This window comes from Bubalus bubalis, chromosome 11, assembly GCF_019923935.1.
Source record: "Bubalus bubalis isolate 160015118507 breed Murrah chromosome 11, NDDB_SH_1, whole genome shotgun sequence".
Taxonomy (NCBI): Eukaryota; Metazoa; Chordata; class Mammalia; order Artiodactyla; family Bovidae; genus Bubalus; species Bubalus bubalis.
In genome coordinates this window covers 94130495-94152297 of record NC_059167.1, presented here as the reverse complement: position 1 = coordinate 94152297, position 21803 = coordinate 94130495, and the positions used below count along the sequence as shown (strand labels likewise).

The 21803-nt window shown below is 37.0% G+C and overlaps 1 protein-coding gene across 6 annotated transcripts in view; it reads right to left on the bottom strand.

Annotated features, from left to right (window-relative positions):
- Positions 1-21803, bottom strand: part of WDR41 (WD repeat domain 41) — a 163777-nt gene that overhangs the window by 12309 nt on the left and 129665 nt on the right. For all 6 annotated transcript variants that reach the window (XM_025296374.3, XM_044925466.2, XM_006078595.4 and 3 more), the window contains 6 exons: positions 15649-15697; positions 14318-14449; positions 11452-11514; positions 10410-10521; positions 6054-6116; positions 780-890 (listed from right to left, as the gene is read on the bottom strand). In XM_025296374.3, coding sequence (XP_025152159.1) covers positions 780-890; positions 6054-6116; positions 10410-10521; positions 11452-11514; positions 14318-14449; positions 15649-15697 — 530 coding nt within the window. The remainder of the gene's footprint in view (positions 1-779; positions 891-6053; positions 6117-10409; positions 10522-11451; positions 11515-14317; positions 14450-15648; positions 15698-21803) is intronic.

Below are 21803 nucleotides of genomic sequence, written 5' to 3'. Positions count from 1 at the left end.
AGCATCCTCACAGGACCCTCTTACAAGTCTCCTCCAGACTATCAAACTGGAGCCACCCAAGAGTCCTCACATTTGACCTCAGAGCCCAGACCACCCAGGAGAGCTCTGATGATATAAGCTATCAGTTTATTTGAAAGTGAAGTAACTAAATCCCAGGATTTGTGGTTTGTGATCCTATCCTGTCATCTGATATCAGGTTCACCTCACAAGAGATACTCATTAAAATCATGATAAAGCCAAATACAAAGTCTGGCAAACCAAACACACAGCCATGAGGAAGGGCAGGTATGATCCATTTCTGCAGACCTTTAGTTTGGTGTTATTCTCTGGTTCTTCAATGATGGACTGAATCCAGCTCATTCTACTGTAAACAGAGTGGTATATAATTTTGTCCTGTGTGACCTTCAAAAGAGAAAAGAGCCAGAACCATTTGCCCCCAAAGCCAAAATGCTACCAAGCTTTAGTACTGACAGCCTACAACAATCATCCCACAGCTGCCAAGTAACCCCTGAGTAAGTATGCTGTCTCCTCCATCACCCCTTTTCTCTGCCCAACTCCATTCTTCCCCCGTGCCTAAATCTAAGACCTACCAATCTATGAAACTTGATGAATTCTACTGCTTTAAACCTCAGAAAATAAGACTGCCACTCTCTCCTTATTAATAGCATCATTTTCATGATGTTAATTCTAGAATCCTATGACAAAACAAGACTAAAGTTCAAAACAGGTTAACAAGTAAAAAATTGTACATAATATAAACATGGACACAATGAGCTTACCATTGACATTAACCAGTGAGAGAATATTATCTTGGTGATCAAGGAGGCGCTTAACTTCAAGAATATCCCATCCTAGTGATCCCTCTGTGGCTGCTACCAACCTGAAAATTACTAAATGAAAAGACCGATATAATTTTACTGAAATAGTCAAAGAAGATAAAGTTCCATTTCTGCTCAAAAAACTAATATTTCACTAAGTGACAAACACCTAAAATACTGAAAAAACCCATCTCCAAAGACAGTCTTGTTCATACTACTTCATTTCTTTCAAATCCTTGAGATGTTTGCAATGATCTACTAAAATCCCAAGTGTGACCTCAAAACTCTATTCCTTTTATTAGAACTCTTCTAAACCCCCACCAACCATTAAGTCCCATCCTCCCTAAGCCTTCAGTGTATGACCAGCTCTCCCACCTCATTCTCTCCTTAGCCAGCACTGGTCCGGACCCCTGAATCTCCCCCCACCATTAGCCTTCTCTCCTCATGCCAGGCCAGTAAATACTGCTGCAAAATAAGCTATGAATCTGTGCTTAACCTCAAATCGGTGAAGACTTCAGCAGTTTTTATTTATTTACTTTTCAAATTGATATCTAAGCTTACACCATTAAATTACAAATTCTCTGAGAAGATATGCCTTATAATTTTTGTGTGTTATACAGTTCTTTTGGACTATAGTGTTGCTTTACTCAACTGAGTTTAACAAACAGTTTTATATAAACTTGTATTAATCCTAACATTAATCAGTATAGAAAACTCAAAATCAAATCAACTGGAAAGATTCAATAAACATTTACTGAATGCTTATTAGGATGCTCCAGGAACTTAGATATTATATGTGACTAGGTTCCAGTTACTGCCCTGAAATAGTCACCGAGAGTGGGAGTGAGACTTATGAACAAGCTCAGAATCCATGTAGTCGGTGCTATAACAGGCCCCAGCACCAAGAGCTGTGGCTGCTCACAGCTTGGAAAAACTAGTATCTCAGAGTCATAGTCCTCCCAAGTGATGGCTGATTACTAAGTTTCTCTTCTTTCTCACACTTCTCCTTGGAAAACAGGTCACACCACATTTCCTTCTATGTCTCTGGGCACATTTTACCAAATGACAAACCTCTACAAAGGTTATTTAATACTGATAGCCATTCACATTGAAACTGTGGCTATCAGATGAAGGTCTCAGAAACTGTGGTTGTCTATCAGAAAGGGGACTCTTTCTGATACCTAGCAAAGTAGAGCGAAAATTCTCCTGTAGTTGGAATACTACCAAATGACACTGAGATTGAGATTACAGAAAGCAAGCAGGTACTCTACTGTTTAATGCAACTAACAGGGAGAACAAACTGAAACACTGACCAAAAAACTACAAAGAACTAAAGATAATGAGAAACTTAAGTTCATAAATATAGTCTCTACAATCAAGTATTCACAAGGGTCACATATGTAATAACTTCAAGGAAATAAACATGAATTAGAAGATAAAAGAAAAGCAAGTCAATTCTAAAAAAGGGTTAACAGAAAAATCTTGAACTTTTGAACCAGGATAAGTACTCAAAGAGTGATGATAGCCCTGCCCAGCTAATAAAGCCTCAAAGGGACTACAGGCAGTGCACACAGAAATTTTATTTCCTGTTGAGAAGATTCACATTAGAAAAAGAGAAATTAGTATGGAACAGTTAAAACCAAGGACAGGGGCACAAGCTTGTCTTAGAAAAGATAGTACATTTAGAGGAATAAAACTTATTTTTCATAAGGAAAAGGACACTACATATTAACTTTATGAAAAAGTTAAAGTGAAAGTCACTCAGTGGTGTCCAACTCTTTGCAACCCCATGGACTGTAGCCCGCAGGATCCTCTGTCCATGGAATTCTCCAGGCCAGAATACTGGAGTGGGTAGGCGTTCCCTTTTGCAGGGGATCTTTGCAACCCAGGGATAGAACCCAAGTCTTCCACATTGCAGAAGGATTCCTTAGTGTCTGAACCACCAGGGAAGCCCTATTTTGAGGCTAAGTAAAATGGAAACCCTCATTTTTAAGAATATTTGTATTTTTTATAAATTATTTTGAATAAAACCAACTTTAATTTCTTCCTTTTTTTAGATGATATTCCAATTTCTGTTGAGGCATCAGTGTTTATTACTATTTCAATGAATTCACTAATTCATTCGATAAAAATCTCTTTATCTGCTAGGAGAAAGATGAAGAAGAACGTTTCAGTCACCAAGGCACTAATATTCTGAAGGGGCGGGGCAAAGAGAGACCAAAAAGCAAACATAAGTTTTAGAGTAGTAAGTTAAATGGTAGACATGAGATTATAAGAATACACAGGTAAAACCTCTGGGAGGGGAGGCATAAGGTAAGCAAGGCTTCATCCTTGAAAAAGAAATACTAGAGCTGTGCTCTTAAAGAGTAAGTAGTAATGAGCCAGATTAAAGAGCACAATGAATTATGTGGTCAAGTCCAATATGGCTGACAAGAGAAAGGAAGGCAGAGGTGAGAACCACCTCGGGCTGGGGGGTTCCAGGAAATGTGGAGTAGCCAGCAGTTACGAAAGACTCAATGGAAGCAGGGGGAGATGGCCAAGTCCAATACAGGTGACAAGAGAAAGGACGGTGGTGAGAACCACCTCAGGCTGGGAGCTCCGGGAAATGCAAATTAGGCAGCAGTGAGACAAGACTCAGGGAAGCAGGGGGAGATCATGGAAGGCATGATTTGATATGCTGAAAGGCCTGGACTTCATTGTGTAGGCATGATTACATTCGTCCTTAGGGCAAACATTTCATTCATCTGGGGCAAAAATGAGAAAAAAAATAAGGCCACATAAGTTTGTTTGTTTGTTCTTAATAAAACTAAATGTATTCAATTTAAAGCCCTATACTTTTTTCCTGATGTCATGTTCTTCATATTTTGTTGTCAAAAAGTTATTTTTACAAAATGAGGGTGGTAAATGGCAGCTTATTTTGTTTCCAGTTTGGAGTTTTCAATGTTTTCATTGAAAACATTGTTTAGAACCACTAAAACAGAGAAGGGAATGGCCACACTTAACCAGCCAACCAAGCAGGCTATATCATGGTGAATTAATTTCACTGGTATCCGAATTTTGATATGGATTCAAACAGTCACAATATTTGTGCAACAATTTGCAAGCATCTTAAATATATGCCAATAGTCACATAAATTAGAAATGTAAGGGCTTCCCTGATGGCTCAGCAGGTAGGGAACCCACCTGCAATGCAGGAGACACAGGAGGTGCAGGTTCGATCTCTGGGTCAGGAAAATCCCCTGAAAAGGGAAGTGGCAACCTGCTCCAGTATTCTTGCCTGGAGAGCCCTTATGCACCATGGACGGAGGAGCCTGGCAGGCTACAGTCCAGGGGGTTGCAAAGTGTCGGACACTACTAAGCATGCAGGCATGCTGAATAGGCATATACTTAAAGAGATTTTATTTTACTTGCTATTAACTCTATCATGGGGTGATTATATTTGGACACTCTGGGCATGCATGCTCAATCATGTCTGATTCTCTTTTGTGACCCTCCTCTGTCTGTGTGGTTCTCCGGGCAGGTATACTGGAATGGATTGCCATTTTCTTCTATAGGGGATCTTTCTGACCCAGGGATCCAGCCTGGGCCTCCTGTATGTCATGCATTGGCAGGCGGATTCTTTACCACTGAGCCACCTGGGAAGCCCTTTGGACACTCCACATTACATATATTTAGACATCTTACTAATACTTCATCATTATCTGACTACAATAATCTTTCGTAAATATTTATACTTTCAACGTGTTCTCCAGACAACGGCAATGGCTAAAATATAGTTTGCGCATTGTTAAGTACACATTCAAAAAAATAAATAAAGTAGAGGAATGAAAATAAGTCAGGAGATATCGCAACAGACCAACCAGGCAAAAGAGGAGAAGAGTACCTGAACAGAGCAACACTAGTGAGATGGAAAGAAGTGGACCAAAATATTTAGAGCAGCCGCCCTCAAAGCATGGCCCCAGACCGACCACCTCAGCACTCGCAGTACATGTTAGAATGCAGACGCTCAGGCCCCACTCCAGAAGTAGTGAACTAGAAACTCTGGGAGTAAGGCCCAGTATTTTGTGTTCTTAACAAGTCCTTCAGGTCATCCTCATGCACACTACATTTTGAGAACCACTGAGAGTAAAACCAGCAAAACACAAGTGATTGATTAGCAACAAAAGGTAAAAAGCAGGGAAAAGCGAGGCATCTTTCCAGCACAATAAAGAACATGGGAAAACTGAATTTCTGCAAGGAAGAAAAAAAGAAAAAAAACTTAAACACTAAATTTTATCTTTAGAAGCTGCTTCATGAAAAGCAAGCATAAGCATTGGGTCTAAAAAATTACTTCTCAGACAGGACTACACAGGGAAAGTTCAGTTGAAGAAAGAAAAGCTTGACTGCAAAGCAGCAGAGCCTGCAGATAGCAGCTTACAATTGGTAAACCATTAGCTCATTTCTCACTGGCATTTGCAAACATGCCAACTGATGATCACAGTAAATCTAGAGACTGGTCTCTAGAAGTAGCAGCACAAGTAATATCAAATGCTCTCTGGGCTCCATTAGACAAATTCTTCAAGAAAAAAGCAGATTTTAAAAAGCAACTTCTCAGCACACAATTTTTATCCATAAGGTAATGAGCATAATAGGTTTGGTTTTTTTTAAACTGCAGACTGCTGGCAGTAAATAAGTGAGCCAACAGTCAGCAGTAAGAGACTGGCCTTCAAATGGCATGTTTATAATCAGTACATTTACCACATCCTCTCATTCTCCCTCCTGCCATCCCACTACTCTGAGGGAAATGGCGCAAACTTCACCCTCCAAGAAGACAGGTCCCACCCTGGTTTCCACAGCTCCTGTCTTACTCAGCTCCCATAATAACCCTCTTCCAAACCCAACTCGTTTTTAGTTTTCAGAATGTTGGTGGTGTTTTATGTAGCTCAAGTTTTTGCTGAGTGAGCGAGTGTGGGTCATCAACGGAGGGGACTGGGATGTAAACAGCCCTCCAGCATCAGAGGAGTGGGGCTACCTTGCCCACTTGCCTATGCTAGACCAAGCGTGGCACAAGAGCCGACCTAACATCCTGATAAGTCTCAGGTTCCACACCACTTCAGTAATTCCAGGAGGTCAAGACTGGGGCGGGCAAAGATGTCCTTTAAATAAAAAGTCAAACTAGTCTTTCCGAAATGTTTACACAAGGCTAGTTTACAATTTTAAAAAAGAAGAAATGAAGGGGGAGAAAGTCATACTCACTCAGTTCTTTGCCAGCTGCTGCCACAACACAGTGCTTAGGTATTTCAATCAAAGCGCTGATCCCTTCAGAAACATAGAAAAGTTAAATTATTTTCTTAATAGATTAGATCAAAAACATTTTCAGATTTATATTAGTCATTTCTTCAAAGGGGATGGTAACAATAAAGCTCACACAATGCGCTACATCACACTTGCATGTGAAAACAACTTTGTGAAAAGTCAGTAAGATCTCTCGAAGTTTTTATTGATTTATTAAGGGTAGAAAATTCTCTTTGAATATTTGTACTATTATGGCAAACTTATTTACCAGGACCCCTTAAGATAATCATCATTGCCATTTACAAGATGGCTAGCTCAAATGGAATACAAAATTAGCATTTTTCCTCAATGTAAATTTAAGAAGCCTGGGTGAACTCCCTGGCAGCAAATAAATGAGCCAAGAGTCAACAACGAAGAAACTGGCCTTCAAATAGTATGTTTATAATCGATCAGTACATTTACAAAATTCCTTGTATTACTAGAATAATCAGATTCAACATTATATTACATTTCACTTATTAAGCATACAGTGCTAAGTACATTTTTTATAGCTGAATCATGAAATGATTTTAGGATAACCACAACTTCTGTAAGATACGTTATAATTATCACTTTTGTCAGCAAAAATTAAAGAATTCAAGTGTTAGATTTAGAATTACCATATCTGTTGGCACAAAACTTGTTTATTAAAGTTAACTTTTCCCTTATAAAATATATGTAATTTTTATACAGTAATTCATAACACATATGCTAATTGGGAAAACATTCTCATCTGCTTTACCTTCCCACTCGGGGAGTATTTCTGGCCAACATCTTTCTTCCACATAGGTTTTACCAATATGTTTTATATTTTTCCATGGTCAAGGACAGGGCATTGATGGTAGAGGAGGAGAAACGGGAGCAGCAGTGTACAGGATAAAGAAGTAGGAGAGAGAGGAGAGCAGGGGGAGGGAGAACAGCAGAGAATTCCAGATGCAGAAAACAGCTTGTCAAAAAAATGTTGATTATTTATGAAATAAAATTACTGTAAACTCAATAATCCAGAAGTAGCAACTTAATGCCGGAGAAGGCAATGGCACCCCACTCCAGTACTCTTGCCTGGAAAATCCCATGGACAGAGGAGCCTGGTAGGCTGCAGTCCATGGGCTCGCTACGAGTCGGGCATGACTGAGCGACTTCACTTCCACTTTTCCCTTTCAGGCACGGGAGAAGGAAATGGCAACCCACTCCAGTGTTCTTGCCTGGAGAATCCCAGGGACAGGGGAGCCTCGTGGGCTGATGTCTCTGGGGCCGCACAGAGTCGGACACGACTGAAGCGACTTAGCAGCAGCAGCAGCAGCAACTTAATGCACAGAATCACAGACCATAGTGATGGAAAGGGCATGGATGTCCTGTTTTCTAGTCCAAGGCTCCTTCCATTTTATCATACTAAGATTATTTTTGCTTATTTCCAAACACATAATAATTGTCCCTCAATGGCACCCCACTCCAGTCCTCTTGCCTGGAGAATCCCATGGATGGAGGAGCCTGGTGGGCTGCAGTCCATGGGGTCGCTAAGAGTCAGACACGACTGAGCGACTTCACTTTCACTTTTCACTTTCATGCATTGGAGAAGGCAATGGCAACCCACTCCAGTGTTCTTGCCTGGAGAATCCCAGGGATGGGGGAGCCTGGTGGGCTGCCGTCTATGGGGTTGCACAGAGTCGGACACGACTGAAGCGACTTAGCAGCAGCAGCAGCAAAAGCCCTGCCAGCCCATAAATCAAGCAAGGCTTAGTGAAAGGAGTTTCATAAAGTAAGGATCTAATAGTACTGCTAACTATTTGGTATCCGGTAATTTGGAAAATCCAAATCACGAAAAGCTTACCAATGGCAACTTAAGGTCTTTTAAAAGCTTTCTAGCCAATTTTCTCAAAGGTTTACTGCTATCTCTTACTGATAAACAGGGCAATACTGTAACTACTTAAAGTACAGTACTCGAAGCTAATTTGCAAAGAAGGGGAATTGCAATAACAGGTGATTATTTCCATTAACATGCAAAAGGTCCTCTTTAGCCCTGATTTCAGTATTTTACAACATGTGTGCGTGCATGCTAAGTCACTTCATTCGTGTCTGGCTCTTTGCAATGCTATGGACTGTAGCCTGCCTGGCCCTTCTGTCCATGGGATTCTCCAGGCAAGAATACTGGAGTGGGTTGCCATGTCCTCCTCTAGGGGATCCTCCTGACCCAGGGATTGACCGCACACTCTTATGTCTCCTGCATTGGCAGGGTGTTCTTTACCACTACAAACAAGATTACTAGTGATCAAGTGGTGAACTGAGAAGTTAAACTATAAATCCTAGTAAGGTAGGGATTTAGTTTTATTAAGACATTATATTATTTTTCTAGTATTTTATAATACCCATGTGGAGATAAGCTAGTTCCAATAAAGAAGTGTAAATTCAACTCACAGGGCTCCTACTACTCTAAGACAACAATAATATGCTTTAATAACACAGGCATACCTTGGAAATATTTTGGGTTTGGTTCCTGACCACCGAAATAAAGCAATTATCACAGTAAAGCAACTCACACAAATGTTTTAATTTCCCACTGCATATAACAGTAGTGAAAAAGCTGGCATAAAACTCAACATTCAAAAAACTAAGATCATGGCATCTGGTCCCGTCACTTTGTGGCAAATAGATGGGGAAACAATGGAAACAGTGACAGATTTTATTTTCTTGGGCTCTAAAATCTCTGCAGATGGTGACTGCAGCCATGAAATTAAAAGATGCTTGCTCCTTGTTAGAAAAGCTGTGACCAACCTAGGCAGCATATTAAAAAGCAGAGACATTACTTTTCTGACAAAGATTCATTTAGTCAAAACTATGGTTTTTCCAGTAGTCATATATGGATGTGAGAGTTGGACTACAAAGAAGGCTGAGCACTGAAGAATTGATGCTTTTGAACTGTGGTGTTAGAGAAGACTCTTGAGAGTCCCTTGGACTGCAAGGAGATCAAACCAGTCCATCCTAAAGGAAATCAGGACTGAATATTCATTGGAAGGACAGATGCTAAAGCTGAAACTCCAATACTTTGGCCACCTGATGCCAAGAACTGACTCATTGGAAAAGACCCTGATGCTGGGAGGGATTGGGGGCAGGAGGAGAAGGGGACGACAGAGGATGAGATGGCTGGATGGCATCACTGACTCAATGGACATGAGTTTGAGCAGGCTCCAGAAATTGGGGATGGACAGGGAAGCCTAGCATGCTTCAGTGCCTGGGGTTGCAAAGAGTCGGACATGACTGAGTGAATGAACTGAACTGATAATAGTTGTTAACATTATACTGTCATCTATTAAATGTGCAATAGTATTATGTCTAAAAGACAATGTATGTACCTTAACTGTAAAACACTTTATTGCTAAAAAAATATTAACAATTAGCTGAGCCTTCAGGTAGTCCTTCTTTTTGCTGTTGGAGGGCGTGAAATAATTCAAGAATTACCACAATGTGACAGAAACACAAAGTGGACAAATGCTTCCGGAAAAATGGTGCCAAAAGACTTGCATGATGCAGAGTTGCCACAAACAATTTGTAAAAAACGCATCATCTGCAAAGCCAAATAAAGCAAAGTGCGATTAAACAAGGTATGCCTGTATTCTTTCAAGGATGACCATGGGTTCATTTCATTACTTTTAGAAACAAAAATAGTTAATAGTGGATCACATGATTTTAAGGTTCAGTTCAGTTCATTTTAAGGTTACTGTCATTTAAATTTACTCATTTATACTTAAATATTTTTATTCTGAATAAATTTTTATTCTTTAAGTTCCTTGATACCAATGTTAAGTCAAAACTGATTTTTTTCTGAGAAAACAGAATTCTGTTTTTACATTTTCACATGAATGAAATTTCCTTAGTAAAACCAACTGTAAAATGAGGGCATCCTTAGGACTCTATGCAAAGTCTGATGACCCCACAAATGAAGAAAATACTTTTGTAAAGTCATAAAGATCTGTTTCCAGGTAAACTCAGTTTAGGACATGGTCTAGGAACATGTAAGAAAAGGGTTTTCTTGTTCACTTTTGAGAAATTCTGTTAGAAGGGGTGAAGAAGCCAAAACAGGGGAAATCTTTTCCTTCCAATTTGAAATGGAAATATATTTCACACAACCCTTCACCTGAATTGGAAAATATGACATTTTATATTCGGAATTAAAAAGAAAAGCTCCTATATTACTGTTGTATTCATGGAAAGTCTCTTTGAAGATTCACTGTGTCTTTACTTTATTGTCTAGCATGGTTCACAAGTACCTTGATTTGTTTTTACCTGTATCAGAAAGGTGACTCGTCTTACACAGAAGATCTAATTTTCGGTTCCACACACACAGATCATTCCCACCAGAGAGCCAAACATCTAGTCTCTGAAGAACAGCTAAACACTGTAAAATTCATACAAAATATTTATCAGTTTAGAAATTCAAGCATTCAGTGGTTTTAAAATATGTCCACAAGTTGATACCCTTTCCCTTCAAGAGATCAGTAATCTTCAAAGTAAATGAGGAAACACTATTTCATTTTACTAGTATCTTTCCCCAAGCCTGCTGAAATTACTGAAAAACAGTAGCACTTTCTGAGACCATCTAAGGTAATTTCTTCTATAGGAATGCAAGTAACCAAGTCTTATCCAAGTTTGTTTCCCCAACCTGTAGCAGAGTTTCTATCAATAATAAGCCCCAATTAGTATGTTTATAAAATGAACCTTAGAGTAGCCAGCCACCAATTAGCCACAAAAGATTTTGTTCTGGAAATAAGTAACTACTACTAAATTATGATTTTACAGAAAACAGATAGTGAGGCACAAATAGCTCCGTGTTTCAAGTTTAAAGCTAAAACAAAGAACAACAAAAAAAAGACAAGCTACTGCCGTATCACTTGGAAAGTAGTATCCCTTCCTAGAATTACCAACTAGAAACACACTGCGGCTGCTGCTGCTGCTAAGTCCCTCAGTCGTGTCCGACTCTTCGCGACGCCATGGACTGCAGCTACCAGGCTCCTCCATCCACGGGATTTTCCAGGCAAGAGTACTGGAGTGGGGTGCCACTGCCTTCTCCGACTAGAAACATACTAGGTACTACATTTTTCCTTATCTTACTATAGAGATTCACCTCTTGCTCTAATTTAAAATTCAAACATTCTAGCATTTAATATGCATACTCCCCAAAATCTAGTCTTAGAAGAATGAAATAGCTATAGATATGTGCAGAAGAAATAATTTTTAAAACCTAAAAAAATAATTTCATCTAAATCATTAGATAACTTTTTCTGAAATAAAAAGATTATTACCATAAAGTATCTGATTAAGATTTTACCTTTACAGTAGACTGGAAGCATGACACTTTCTGAACTTGTCTACCGGTATCACAATCCCATTCCTAAATTTATGTTAAGAAATAATTTCTAAGCAGAATTTCAAAAAATTATGAGATAACTTTTCTAATAATTAAATTACAAATATTACACATTTTATGTAGAAAATATACAAAGCATAAAGTACTTTGTGTTTATACTATTACAAAAATCAACTTAGCATAGCAAGCTTATAATCTAAAATAAGTTTGATGTGAATTTTACTATAAAACCATTTGAAAATACCAACAGAATGAATGGCCTGAATATCAATCTTTATAAGCATTAAATATTGCAACTATAAAAAATTTAACTTTTACTCTCCAAAACAGTCTACCATAATCTAATAAACACTGAACATAAAATATTCATACTAAAAACTATCACATCCATTAATTAACATTAACTGAAAGCTCCCTCAACATGCCTGGCATGATTTTACTAGTTATCTTAATTCAAAGAAGACAGTAACCAAATACCTATATCCATATTTAAAATAATTTCAAGACCTCTCATAAAAGGTCCAAGATTAGTTTGACTTAAGGAACATAACAATTTTCAAATTTTTCATACCATTTCCTATGGTAAGATATACACTTTATATGAGAACATATTTACTTATAAATATGTATATACACACACATATATAGACTCTTAAGATTATAATTTGACAAAAAAAAATCTACCCTCAGCATTTAGTTAATGAAGTTCGTTAATAGCAAATACCCAAGCATGGTAAATTTAAAATTCATCTGAATAAATGGAACTACTAACAAAGCAACCTGAAATTATTTTTAACAAGAAAAGTCATTCAGCAAAGGAAATTACTCTATACTAGCATTTACCGTTAAAGTTTATACTGATATTGTCCAGTTACCCATGTACGTCCTGTAATAGTAATTTTAACAATTATCTCTAAATAGTATAGGAGAAGGCAATGGCAACCGACTGCAGTACTCTTGCCTGGAAAATCCCATGGACGGAGGAGCCTGGTAGGCTTCAGTCCATGGGGTCGTGAAGAGTCAGACATGACTGAGTGACTTCACTTTCATTTTTCACTTTCATGCACTGGAGAAGGAAATGACAACCAACTCCAGTGTTCTTGCCTGGAGAATCCCAGGGACGGCAGAGCCTGGTGGGCTGCCATCTATGGGGTCGCACAGAGTCGGACACGACTGAAGTGACTTAGCAGCTAAATAGTATTCTAGTACTTAAGAAGCAGTCTAATAAAAAGAATTTTATATTCTATTTTTGCAGAGATTATACTGATACTGAAAACAAACAAAAAATAGCTTCAGTCCATAAAATAACATGTGCCTCAATAGAACAATGGTAGTAAAGCTATTGTGACCTAAACATACTAAAGTGCATTTTATGCCCCTGATTATGCAACACTGTAATCACCACAGTGTATCATTTTATCTCCACCTAAATCTTTTTGTGAATTTCTACCACCTATTGGCAATCTGTCTAAAAATCACTTCGGCTGACAAGCTTATTTAAAGTGTGTCATAAAGTATGTCTTCGTTCTATAGAAGCCTAAGAAACACCTACACCTTTGGGCTTACTCCAAAACTCAACTTCACTAACACCTGAAGTTATTTAAATAGAATTCTCAGATAAGCACAGACTTTTTAAAGCTATTCTATGACACTTAAAAAAAAAAAAGCAATGAAAGATTAGCTATAGCCTTCACAGATTAAATTCCTCATACAAATATAAAAAGGCTAACTTTGTTTAAGAAAAATATATTATGAAAGCAGTATCACATAGTGATTCAGAGCGCTGACTCTGCAGTCAGACTACTGCCTTTGGCCCTATACAGGCTGCATGAACTTGGGCCATTTACTTAACCTCTCTGTGCCCCTCTTTTCTTATTTATAAATGAAAATAATAAAAATACTTATTATAAGGGTTAAATGGGTTAATAAATGCAAAACAAAACAATGCCTGGCACATACATGCAATTTATAAAACTTTACTATGGCTGTTATATCTTAAATTTTCAACTCAAAGTATAAGGAGGGAAGGTAATTTACATTTTTAAATTGTTTTAAAATACTAAATATATAAAACACTGCTGCTGCTGCTCAGTCACCTCAGTCGTGTCCAACTATGTGTGACCCCATAGACGGCAGCCCACCAGGCTCCCTGTCCCTGGGATTCTCCAGGCAAGAACACTGGAGTGGGTTGCCATTTCCTTCTCCAATGCATGACGGTGAAAAGTGAAAGGGAAGTCGCTCAGTCATGTCCGACTCTTCGCGACCCCATGGACTGCAGCCCACCAGGCTCCTCCGTCCATGGGATTCTCCAGGCAAGAGTACTGGAGTGGGGTGCCATTGCCTTCTCCATATAAAACACTGAGCACATGCTAATTCACTTTTCTGCCAGACTTAGACTGTCAGAAGGTTCTTATGGGTTGGGACCATTAAGTTTCTTTTGCTGTACAATAAGCGTATAAGAAAATGTGAATTATTCTCCGGTTCAACTCATCTTTGTTTCTCTAAATTGAAAAGCAAACTGAGATGATAAATATTTTTAAGCCTACATTCTTTCATTTCCTCCATCTTTTGTAATTTTATATAAAGCTGGGAAGAACAGCTTTAGTTATGGAGTTTCCATCAACAATAAGTCTTAACTTGCTACTTCCAATCTAATTTTTTTCAGACACCTAATACTTTCAAGAAGCGTCTTATGAAGGCTAGAACAAAACCATTTTTGCTGAATCGTGAATGTACAGACAGGCCTCAGGAGGGTCAAGTCTACTATGTATGTCCTGGTCCCTGGGATCACCACAGCTGTTTCACTTGGTTCTAGATTCAAGGATACAATGACTGTTCTATCAGCAGAGGCTGTCAAGATCAGTTGATTTTTTTCTTCACAAGTTTCCAAACAAGGCAATGTAATAATAGCTGTTATCTTTTGAGTGTGTCCATTGAGTTCCAGAAGTTTTTCTCCTGTCTGAAATATCAATAAAAATGTTAACAGTACTTTATATTTTATAACTTAATCTTAAATGACAACATTAAGCAAAATCACCAGTTAGAAAATACATACATTCCATCTGAAATTACTTAGATTTTATAATTTAAGCAATAGAATCTAAACAGATGCTAAAAAAGTAGGCTTAAATAATTTTAATTATTTTCTAATAGAAAATAGCAGATTGTTATAGGCAACTTTAAGGAATACTCTTTCCATTTGGTTTTAAGATTATAATTGTGTAAATTAAGTATAAAATATCAGTAACTTAGCAGGGAAAATATAGGGAGTCTTCATTATCCAAATATTTATTATCTCCATCTTATAACATTGCAGAATAAAAGTCAACAAACAGTAACAATTGGATGTAGATACCCAATAATATATCAACCACTCATAAAGTCAGTATTGACTCTATTTCTATTTAACATCAACAGCTATTCCCATCCATCCAATGTCTTCATCCATCAGTCTCTGACTTCCCAAGTACTAAATACAAAAATGCAAAGAAAATGCAACATAAATTTCAAATCTCTCCAAGGTTGCAGGATTTCATGATGTATGTGATGAATGTAATGTTAAACTGTGTCCATCACAGGCAAAGCCATTGAAAAATGAGGATCTGATGGAGTCAGAATAGGTAACAATCCAAACTAGGGTGAGGAGATAAATGCTTCCCAAGAGAATACTTTGAGAATCCAAGGATTAGGGAGAGAGGACCTAGAGAAATTTGGTAAAGCCTTAAATATTTTTAAAAAATAAACCTTTTATTACATTACTGTTAAAGTGAAACATGTGAAGAATATTATGCTGTCACACAATTTAGAAAAATTCAGAAAAAATTGTCAATTTGGAAAAAACTGTCTCTCACAAAAATCAACACCTGATTCATTTTCAGAATCAGTACATAGCTGCTAACTTAAATTTTGCTTAATTAAAATTAAGACATTTATTTCCATAATTTAGCATTTGTTTCTCAGGAAAAATCTTAAATAAAAAATTCTATTATGAAACATTGGTCCTCACTGTAAATGGATTCATCCTAAGCAGCCCTTTTCAAACATTAATTCGGCTCAGTCTACTGGTATGCAGTCTCATCTCCAGGTAATGTTTATGAATGCATACTCAAGAACAGAGTCATGTCTGTGTTACGTAATCCACATAGAAGCAATACACACCTGGGCATTCCACACAACTACAGTTCCATCATCACCAGCAGATGCAAATCTGGTCAGAGAAAAAAGGTCAAGAAAAACAAAAAATTACTGATGATATTTAAGTGCTAAAATTACTAAGACTAATCAGACGTTAGGGACTTCCCTGGTGGTCGAGTAGCTAAGACTCCTTGCTCCCAATGCAGGAGCCCTGAGTTCAATCCCTGGTTGGGCAACTAGACCCCACGTGCCAGAACTAAGAGTTTGCATGCCACAACAAAAGCCTGACGCAGTCAAATAAATAAGAATAAAATTTTTTAAAAAGAATTATCAGACTTTATTAATAGCATTCTGACTTACTAATATCAATGCACATTAAGTTCTTTAAGCCAACTTAATAAATCTTTATAGAATACTTTCTAATTTTTGTGTCAGGTATAGCAAATCCAAAAATGAGTAAGACCATTCAGAGAAGTATAATAACTGCTAGACTAAGAATAAGGGAGATCTATAAGTGATCGTTAAAGCCCTTCCTTTAAAATTATATGATTAAACCCTGAAGTGACATGAAACCAAGCTGAGGAAAAGCTACAGTGACAGAAGTGACATCCCAGGAGTAGACCAAAGGAATCTTGTCCTTAGATTCCTTATATTCTAGGTAAAGGTATTTAGATATTTTAACTCTACTATATTTAAAGCCAGTATCTCTCCTTTGTTCCTCTCAGTTCTGTGGTCTTTCCACATAAATATCCCATCTCCCTTTCATGTTCTTTGGTTTGGAAAGTTTGGTTTCTGTTTTTTTTTTTTTTAAATGAATATTCTTGAAAAAGGTAAAGGTAAGTTTGCTTCTTGGCATAAAAAAAGAATTGTAATGAACTAAATTATAGCTTTTCTCTACTCTTTACCATCCATTCACTACAGATCAAAAACCAACCATCTATACTTTGTAGAGTAGAAGATAACCATGATACAAACACTATCAAGAAAAATAATCTGTTTGTCAGTTGCTTCATTTGCTATTATTTTCTCCCATTCTGAAGGCTGTCTTTTCACCTTGCTAATAGTTTCCTTTGTTGTGCAGAAGCTTTTAAGGTTAATTAGGTCCCATTTGTTTATTTTTGCTTTTATTTCCAATATTCTGGGAGGTGGGTCATAGAGGATCCTGCTGTGATGTATGTCAGAGAGTGTTTTGCCTATGTTCTCCTCTAGAAGTTTTATAGTTTCTGGTCTTACGTTGAGATCTTTAATCCATTTTGAGTTTATTTTTGTGTATGGTGTTAGAAAGTGTTCTAGTTTCATTCTTTTACAAGTGGTTAACCAGATTTCCCAGCACCACTTGTTAAAGAGATTGTCTTTAATCCATTGTATATTCTTGCCTCCTTTGTCGAAGATAAGGTGTCCATATGTGCGTGGATTTATCTCTGGGCTTTCTATTTTGTTCCATTGATCTATATTTCTGTCTTTGTGCCAGTACCACACTGTCTTGATAAATGTGGCTTTGTAGTAGAGCCTGAAGTCAGGTAGGTTGATTCCTCCAGTTCCATTCTTCTTTCTCAAGATCGCTTTGGCTATTCGAGGTTTTTTGTATTTCCATACAAATTGTGAAATTATTTGTTCTAACTCTGTGAAGAATACCGTTGGTAGCTTGATAGGGATTGCATTGAATCTATAAATTGCTTTGGGTAGTATACTCATTTTCACTATATTGATTCTTCCAATCCATGAACATGGTATATTTCTCCATCTATTAGTGTCCTCTTTGATTTCTTTCACCAGTGTTTTATAGTTTTCTATATATAGGTCTTTAGTTTCTTTAGGTAGATATATTCCTAAGTATTTTATTCTTTCCGTTGCCATGGTGAATGGAATTGTTTCCTTAATTTCTCTTTCTGTTTTCTCATTATTAGTGTATAGGAATGCAAGGGATTTCTGTGTGTTGATTTTATATCCTGCAACTTTACTATAGTCATTGATTAGTTCTGGTAATTTTCTGGTGGAGTCTTTAGAGTTTTCTATGTAGAGGATCATGTCATCTACAAACAGTGAGAGTTTTACTTCTTCTTTTCCAATTTGGATTCCTTTTATTTCTTTTTCTGCTCTGATTGCTGTGGCCAAAACTTCCAAAACTATGTTGAATAGTAATGGTGAAAGTGGGCACCCTTGTCTTGTTCCTGACTTTAGAGGAAATGCTTTCAATTTTTCACCATTGAGGATAATGTTTGCTGTGGGTTTGTCATATATAGCTTTTATTATGTTGAGGTATGTTCCTTCTATTCCTGCTTTCTGGAGAGTTTTTATCATAAATGGATGTTGAATTTTGTCAAAGGCTTTCTCTGCATCTATTGAGATAATCATATGGTTTTTATTTTTCAATTTGTTAATGTGGTGTATTACATTGATTGATTTGCGGATATTGAAGAATCCTTGCATCCCTGGGATAAAGCCCACTTGGTCATGGTGTATGATCTTTTTAATGTGTTGTTGGATTCTGATTGCTAGAATTTTGTTAAGGATTTTTGCATCTATGTTCATCAGTGATATTGGCCTGTAGTTTTCTTTTTTGTGTGGGATCTTTGTCAGGTTTTGGTATTAGGGTGATGGTGGCCTCATAGAATGAGTTTGGAAGTTTACCTTCCTCTGCAATTTTCTGGAAGAGTTTGAGCAGGATAGGTGTTAGCTCTTCTCTAAATTGTTGAAGCAACTGACAAACAACTAATCTCGAGAATATACAAGCAACTCCTACAGCTCAACTCCAGAAAAATAAATGACCCAATCAAAAAATGGGCCAAAGAACTAAATAGACATTTCTCCTAAGAAGACATACAGATGGCTAACAAACACATGAAAAGATGCTCAACATCACTCATTATCAGAGAAATGCAAATCAAAAACACTATGAGGTACCATTTCACAACAGTCAGAATGGCTGCGATCCAAAAGTCTACAAGTAATAAATGCTGGAGAGGGTGTGGAGAAAAGGGAACCCTCTTACACTGTTGGTGGGAATGCAAACTAGTACAGCCACTATGGAGAACAGTGTGGAGATTCCTTAAAAAACTGGAAATAGAACTGCCTTATGAGCCAGCAATCCCACTGCTGGGCATACACACTGAGGAAACCAGAAGGGAAAGAGACACGTGTACCCCAATGTTCATCGCAGCACTGTTTATAACAGCCAGGACATGGAAGCAACCTAGATGTCCATCGGCAGATGAATGGATAAGAAAGCTGTGGTACATATACACAATGGAGTATTACTCAGCCATTAAAAAGAATACATTTGAATCAGTTCTAATGAGGTGGATGAAACTGGAGCCTATTATACAGAGTGAAGTAAGCCAGAAAGAAAAACACAGTATACTAACGCATATATATGGAATTTAGAAAGATGGTATCAATAACCCTGTGTAGGAGACAGCAAAAGAGACACTGATGTATAGAACAGTCTTATGGACTCTGTGGGAGAGGGAGAGGGTGGGAAGATTTGGGAGAATGGCACTGAAACATGTAAAATATCATGTATGAAACGAGCTGCCAGTCCAGGTTCAATGCACGATACTGGATGCTTGGGGCTAGTGCACTGGGACGACCCAGAGGGATGGTATGGGGAGGGAGGAGGGAGGAGGGTTCAGGATGGGGAACACATGTATACCTGTGGTGGATTCATTTTGACATTTGGCAAAACTAATACAATTTTGTAAAGTTTAAAAATAAAATAAAATTTAAAAAAAAATAAATAATAAAAAAAATAAATTAAAAAAAAAGAAAGAAAAATAATCTGTACAGGATTATTCATCACAATGGCTGAATTATAATAAAATCAATATAGCATTGTTCTCAAGCAGTGTCCCAACACAGTGGTATACAGCAGTCACATTGTAACCATGTCAACTAATTTGTTAATAATGTACTACACAAGTGTGTAAATAACTCATAGTGAATCAAAATCGATTCCAAGTTGCTCTTCTAATATCACTTTTTATTCACTTGAATTCAAAAGTTTGCTTTTCTGAATGGGAGAGAAGGAAGTAGTATTATTGAGAGCCAGCTATGAACTGCATCTGGTTATGGTTAATAACCACTAATAAGTGGTACTCCACAAGCAGCTATGGTGTTCAGAAAATGTGCACTTCCAGGCAAGATTGTCAGCGTATTTTCACAAAAACCTGGGCATGCCTTAAACATCTTCATTAAAGTAAACATTGTGAGCTGTGTGCGCGCCATTGGGAGAAAAGCAGAGAACTGATACTTGAGGACACAAAAACTATTAATACTTTGGCCCTGAGAGTCTCTGTCCTATTGAATTTTACCCTGTAGAGATCCATATAATCTCCCTACTTCAGTCATGTAACACTTCCCTTAACAGTCCAAACTGAGCATCAAGTTCAAATTTCTCACGCTCAGTTTCAAAGCCTCATATATAGCTACTGTCCTCACTGGCTCTGACAATTCCCATACTCAGTACCTGCTGCAGAATCTTTTGATTACATCTTCTACTGCAGGAGCTAAGAGATTATCCAGGAGATGGGAAATTGGCCTAATAGAGTCTGACAGAGTCCATTAGTAATTTTTAATAAAGAACTACTTATCTTTTTAACAGAAAGGACCTTTTAAAATGTCTTAGTTAACTAGATAGAAACCATACAAAGAACTATTTTTAAACCCATACATAACATTTATTCTGTTTTCAAAATGAAATATATAAAAGATATGGAGACTAAAAAGAAAACAATTTTATAAACAATTTCTTATGCTTAATTACACAGACTGTCTGAATCAGAATACGAAGCAATGCCTTAAATATCAAAAATACTGCTGGATGTCAATCTTTAACAGCTTATGTTTCTAGGGCTATTGATTTCTTTTTACTTGTACCATGATGAAGGGGAGGGCAGAACTCAAGGTCTTAAGATTTCTTTGGTATAAAATATCAATTTCTATTGATTCTTGAAACTCTTATAATTGCTTTTCTCCCTTTTAGAAGAGTACAGGTTTAAAATATACTTTTTTCTAGCCCTGATTTTTAACTTCTCATTATTGCTTTATCATGTCTGAATCTCATGACTTCACAATGAGAGATGATTGAACGGTTGAGAGTTTAGAAATGAGACACAGAGCATCTCATCTCAAACTTTAATTCAATCAGTGGTGAACAAAAGTTAAATCTAAACAATGCTCAATAGTAATGCATGAATCCACAGCCCATTTTTTTCTTTTTATCGTTCAGAGGTCAATTATCCAGTTTGTGTATTATTCAGGCTTTTCAATTCTCATATTCTATTGCCTTTTCTTTTTTTGTTTTTGCCGTTTCAGTATTTATTATTACCTGCTCTAAAGAGGAAACGTGAAGCTTTAAAATGCAAACCAGTTTGACTTTGCTACATACCAGTACCAGCCATAAAATAACGAATAAAGGGAAGGAAGATCATTCACAAATGACAATTATCCATTCTCCTAGCATGGATAACTGAAAACCGGCAGCACTGTATCAGCTTATCTTAAATCAGTTTATCCTCATCAGTCAAGCACACACTCTTAGCCATCTCCAAATGAGAAATGAAACTTCAATCTAAGAATCCCTAACAGCAAGATACACTATAACTATGAAAAGAAGTAAGGAACAATAAAAGAAGTAATTAAATGCCAATAATGTTTAATATAGTCAATGGAAGAAAAAATAGGGGCTATACTGCCATATAATAATGTACAAAAAAAATTTTTAAACACTCTAAATTAATAGAACCCAAACATTCAAGTCTAAAGATTTTAAGAGAAATCCTTCTTTACTGATACACACAAAATAGTAAGATTTCATATCATGTGTTAGGGAAATGCCAAAATCAATTACATGTGGTTCTTATTTCAAGATCTTAAAATTCAGTGATTGTTTAAAAATGTACTAAAGAAATATAAGACATCAATTGTAAGACATACTATTATTTTATGTACTATTAAGGAAAAATGCTGTTAGTTATAAATGAAAGACACCAATTATATGATGTATCCAAATTTTAGAGATGTTACAGTACCAAAAATAGGCTTTTTAGAATCAATGAAATTTAGTAATTATCGTACTTATTTATCTTTCCAATATGGCACTTTCCAGTCTAACACATTTCTGATTACCTCTAGCAGGTTTAAAGGACTAAAGAAATAGTCCTTGTTTCTTGGCATGAAAA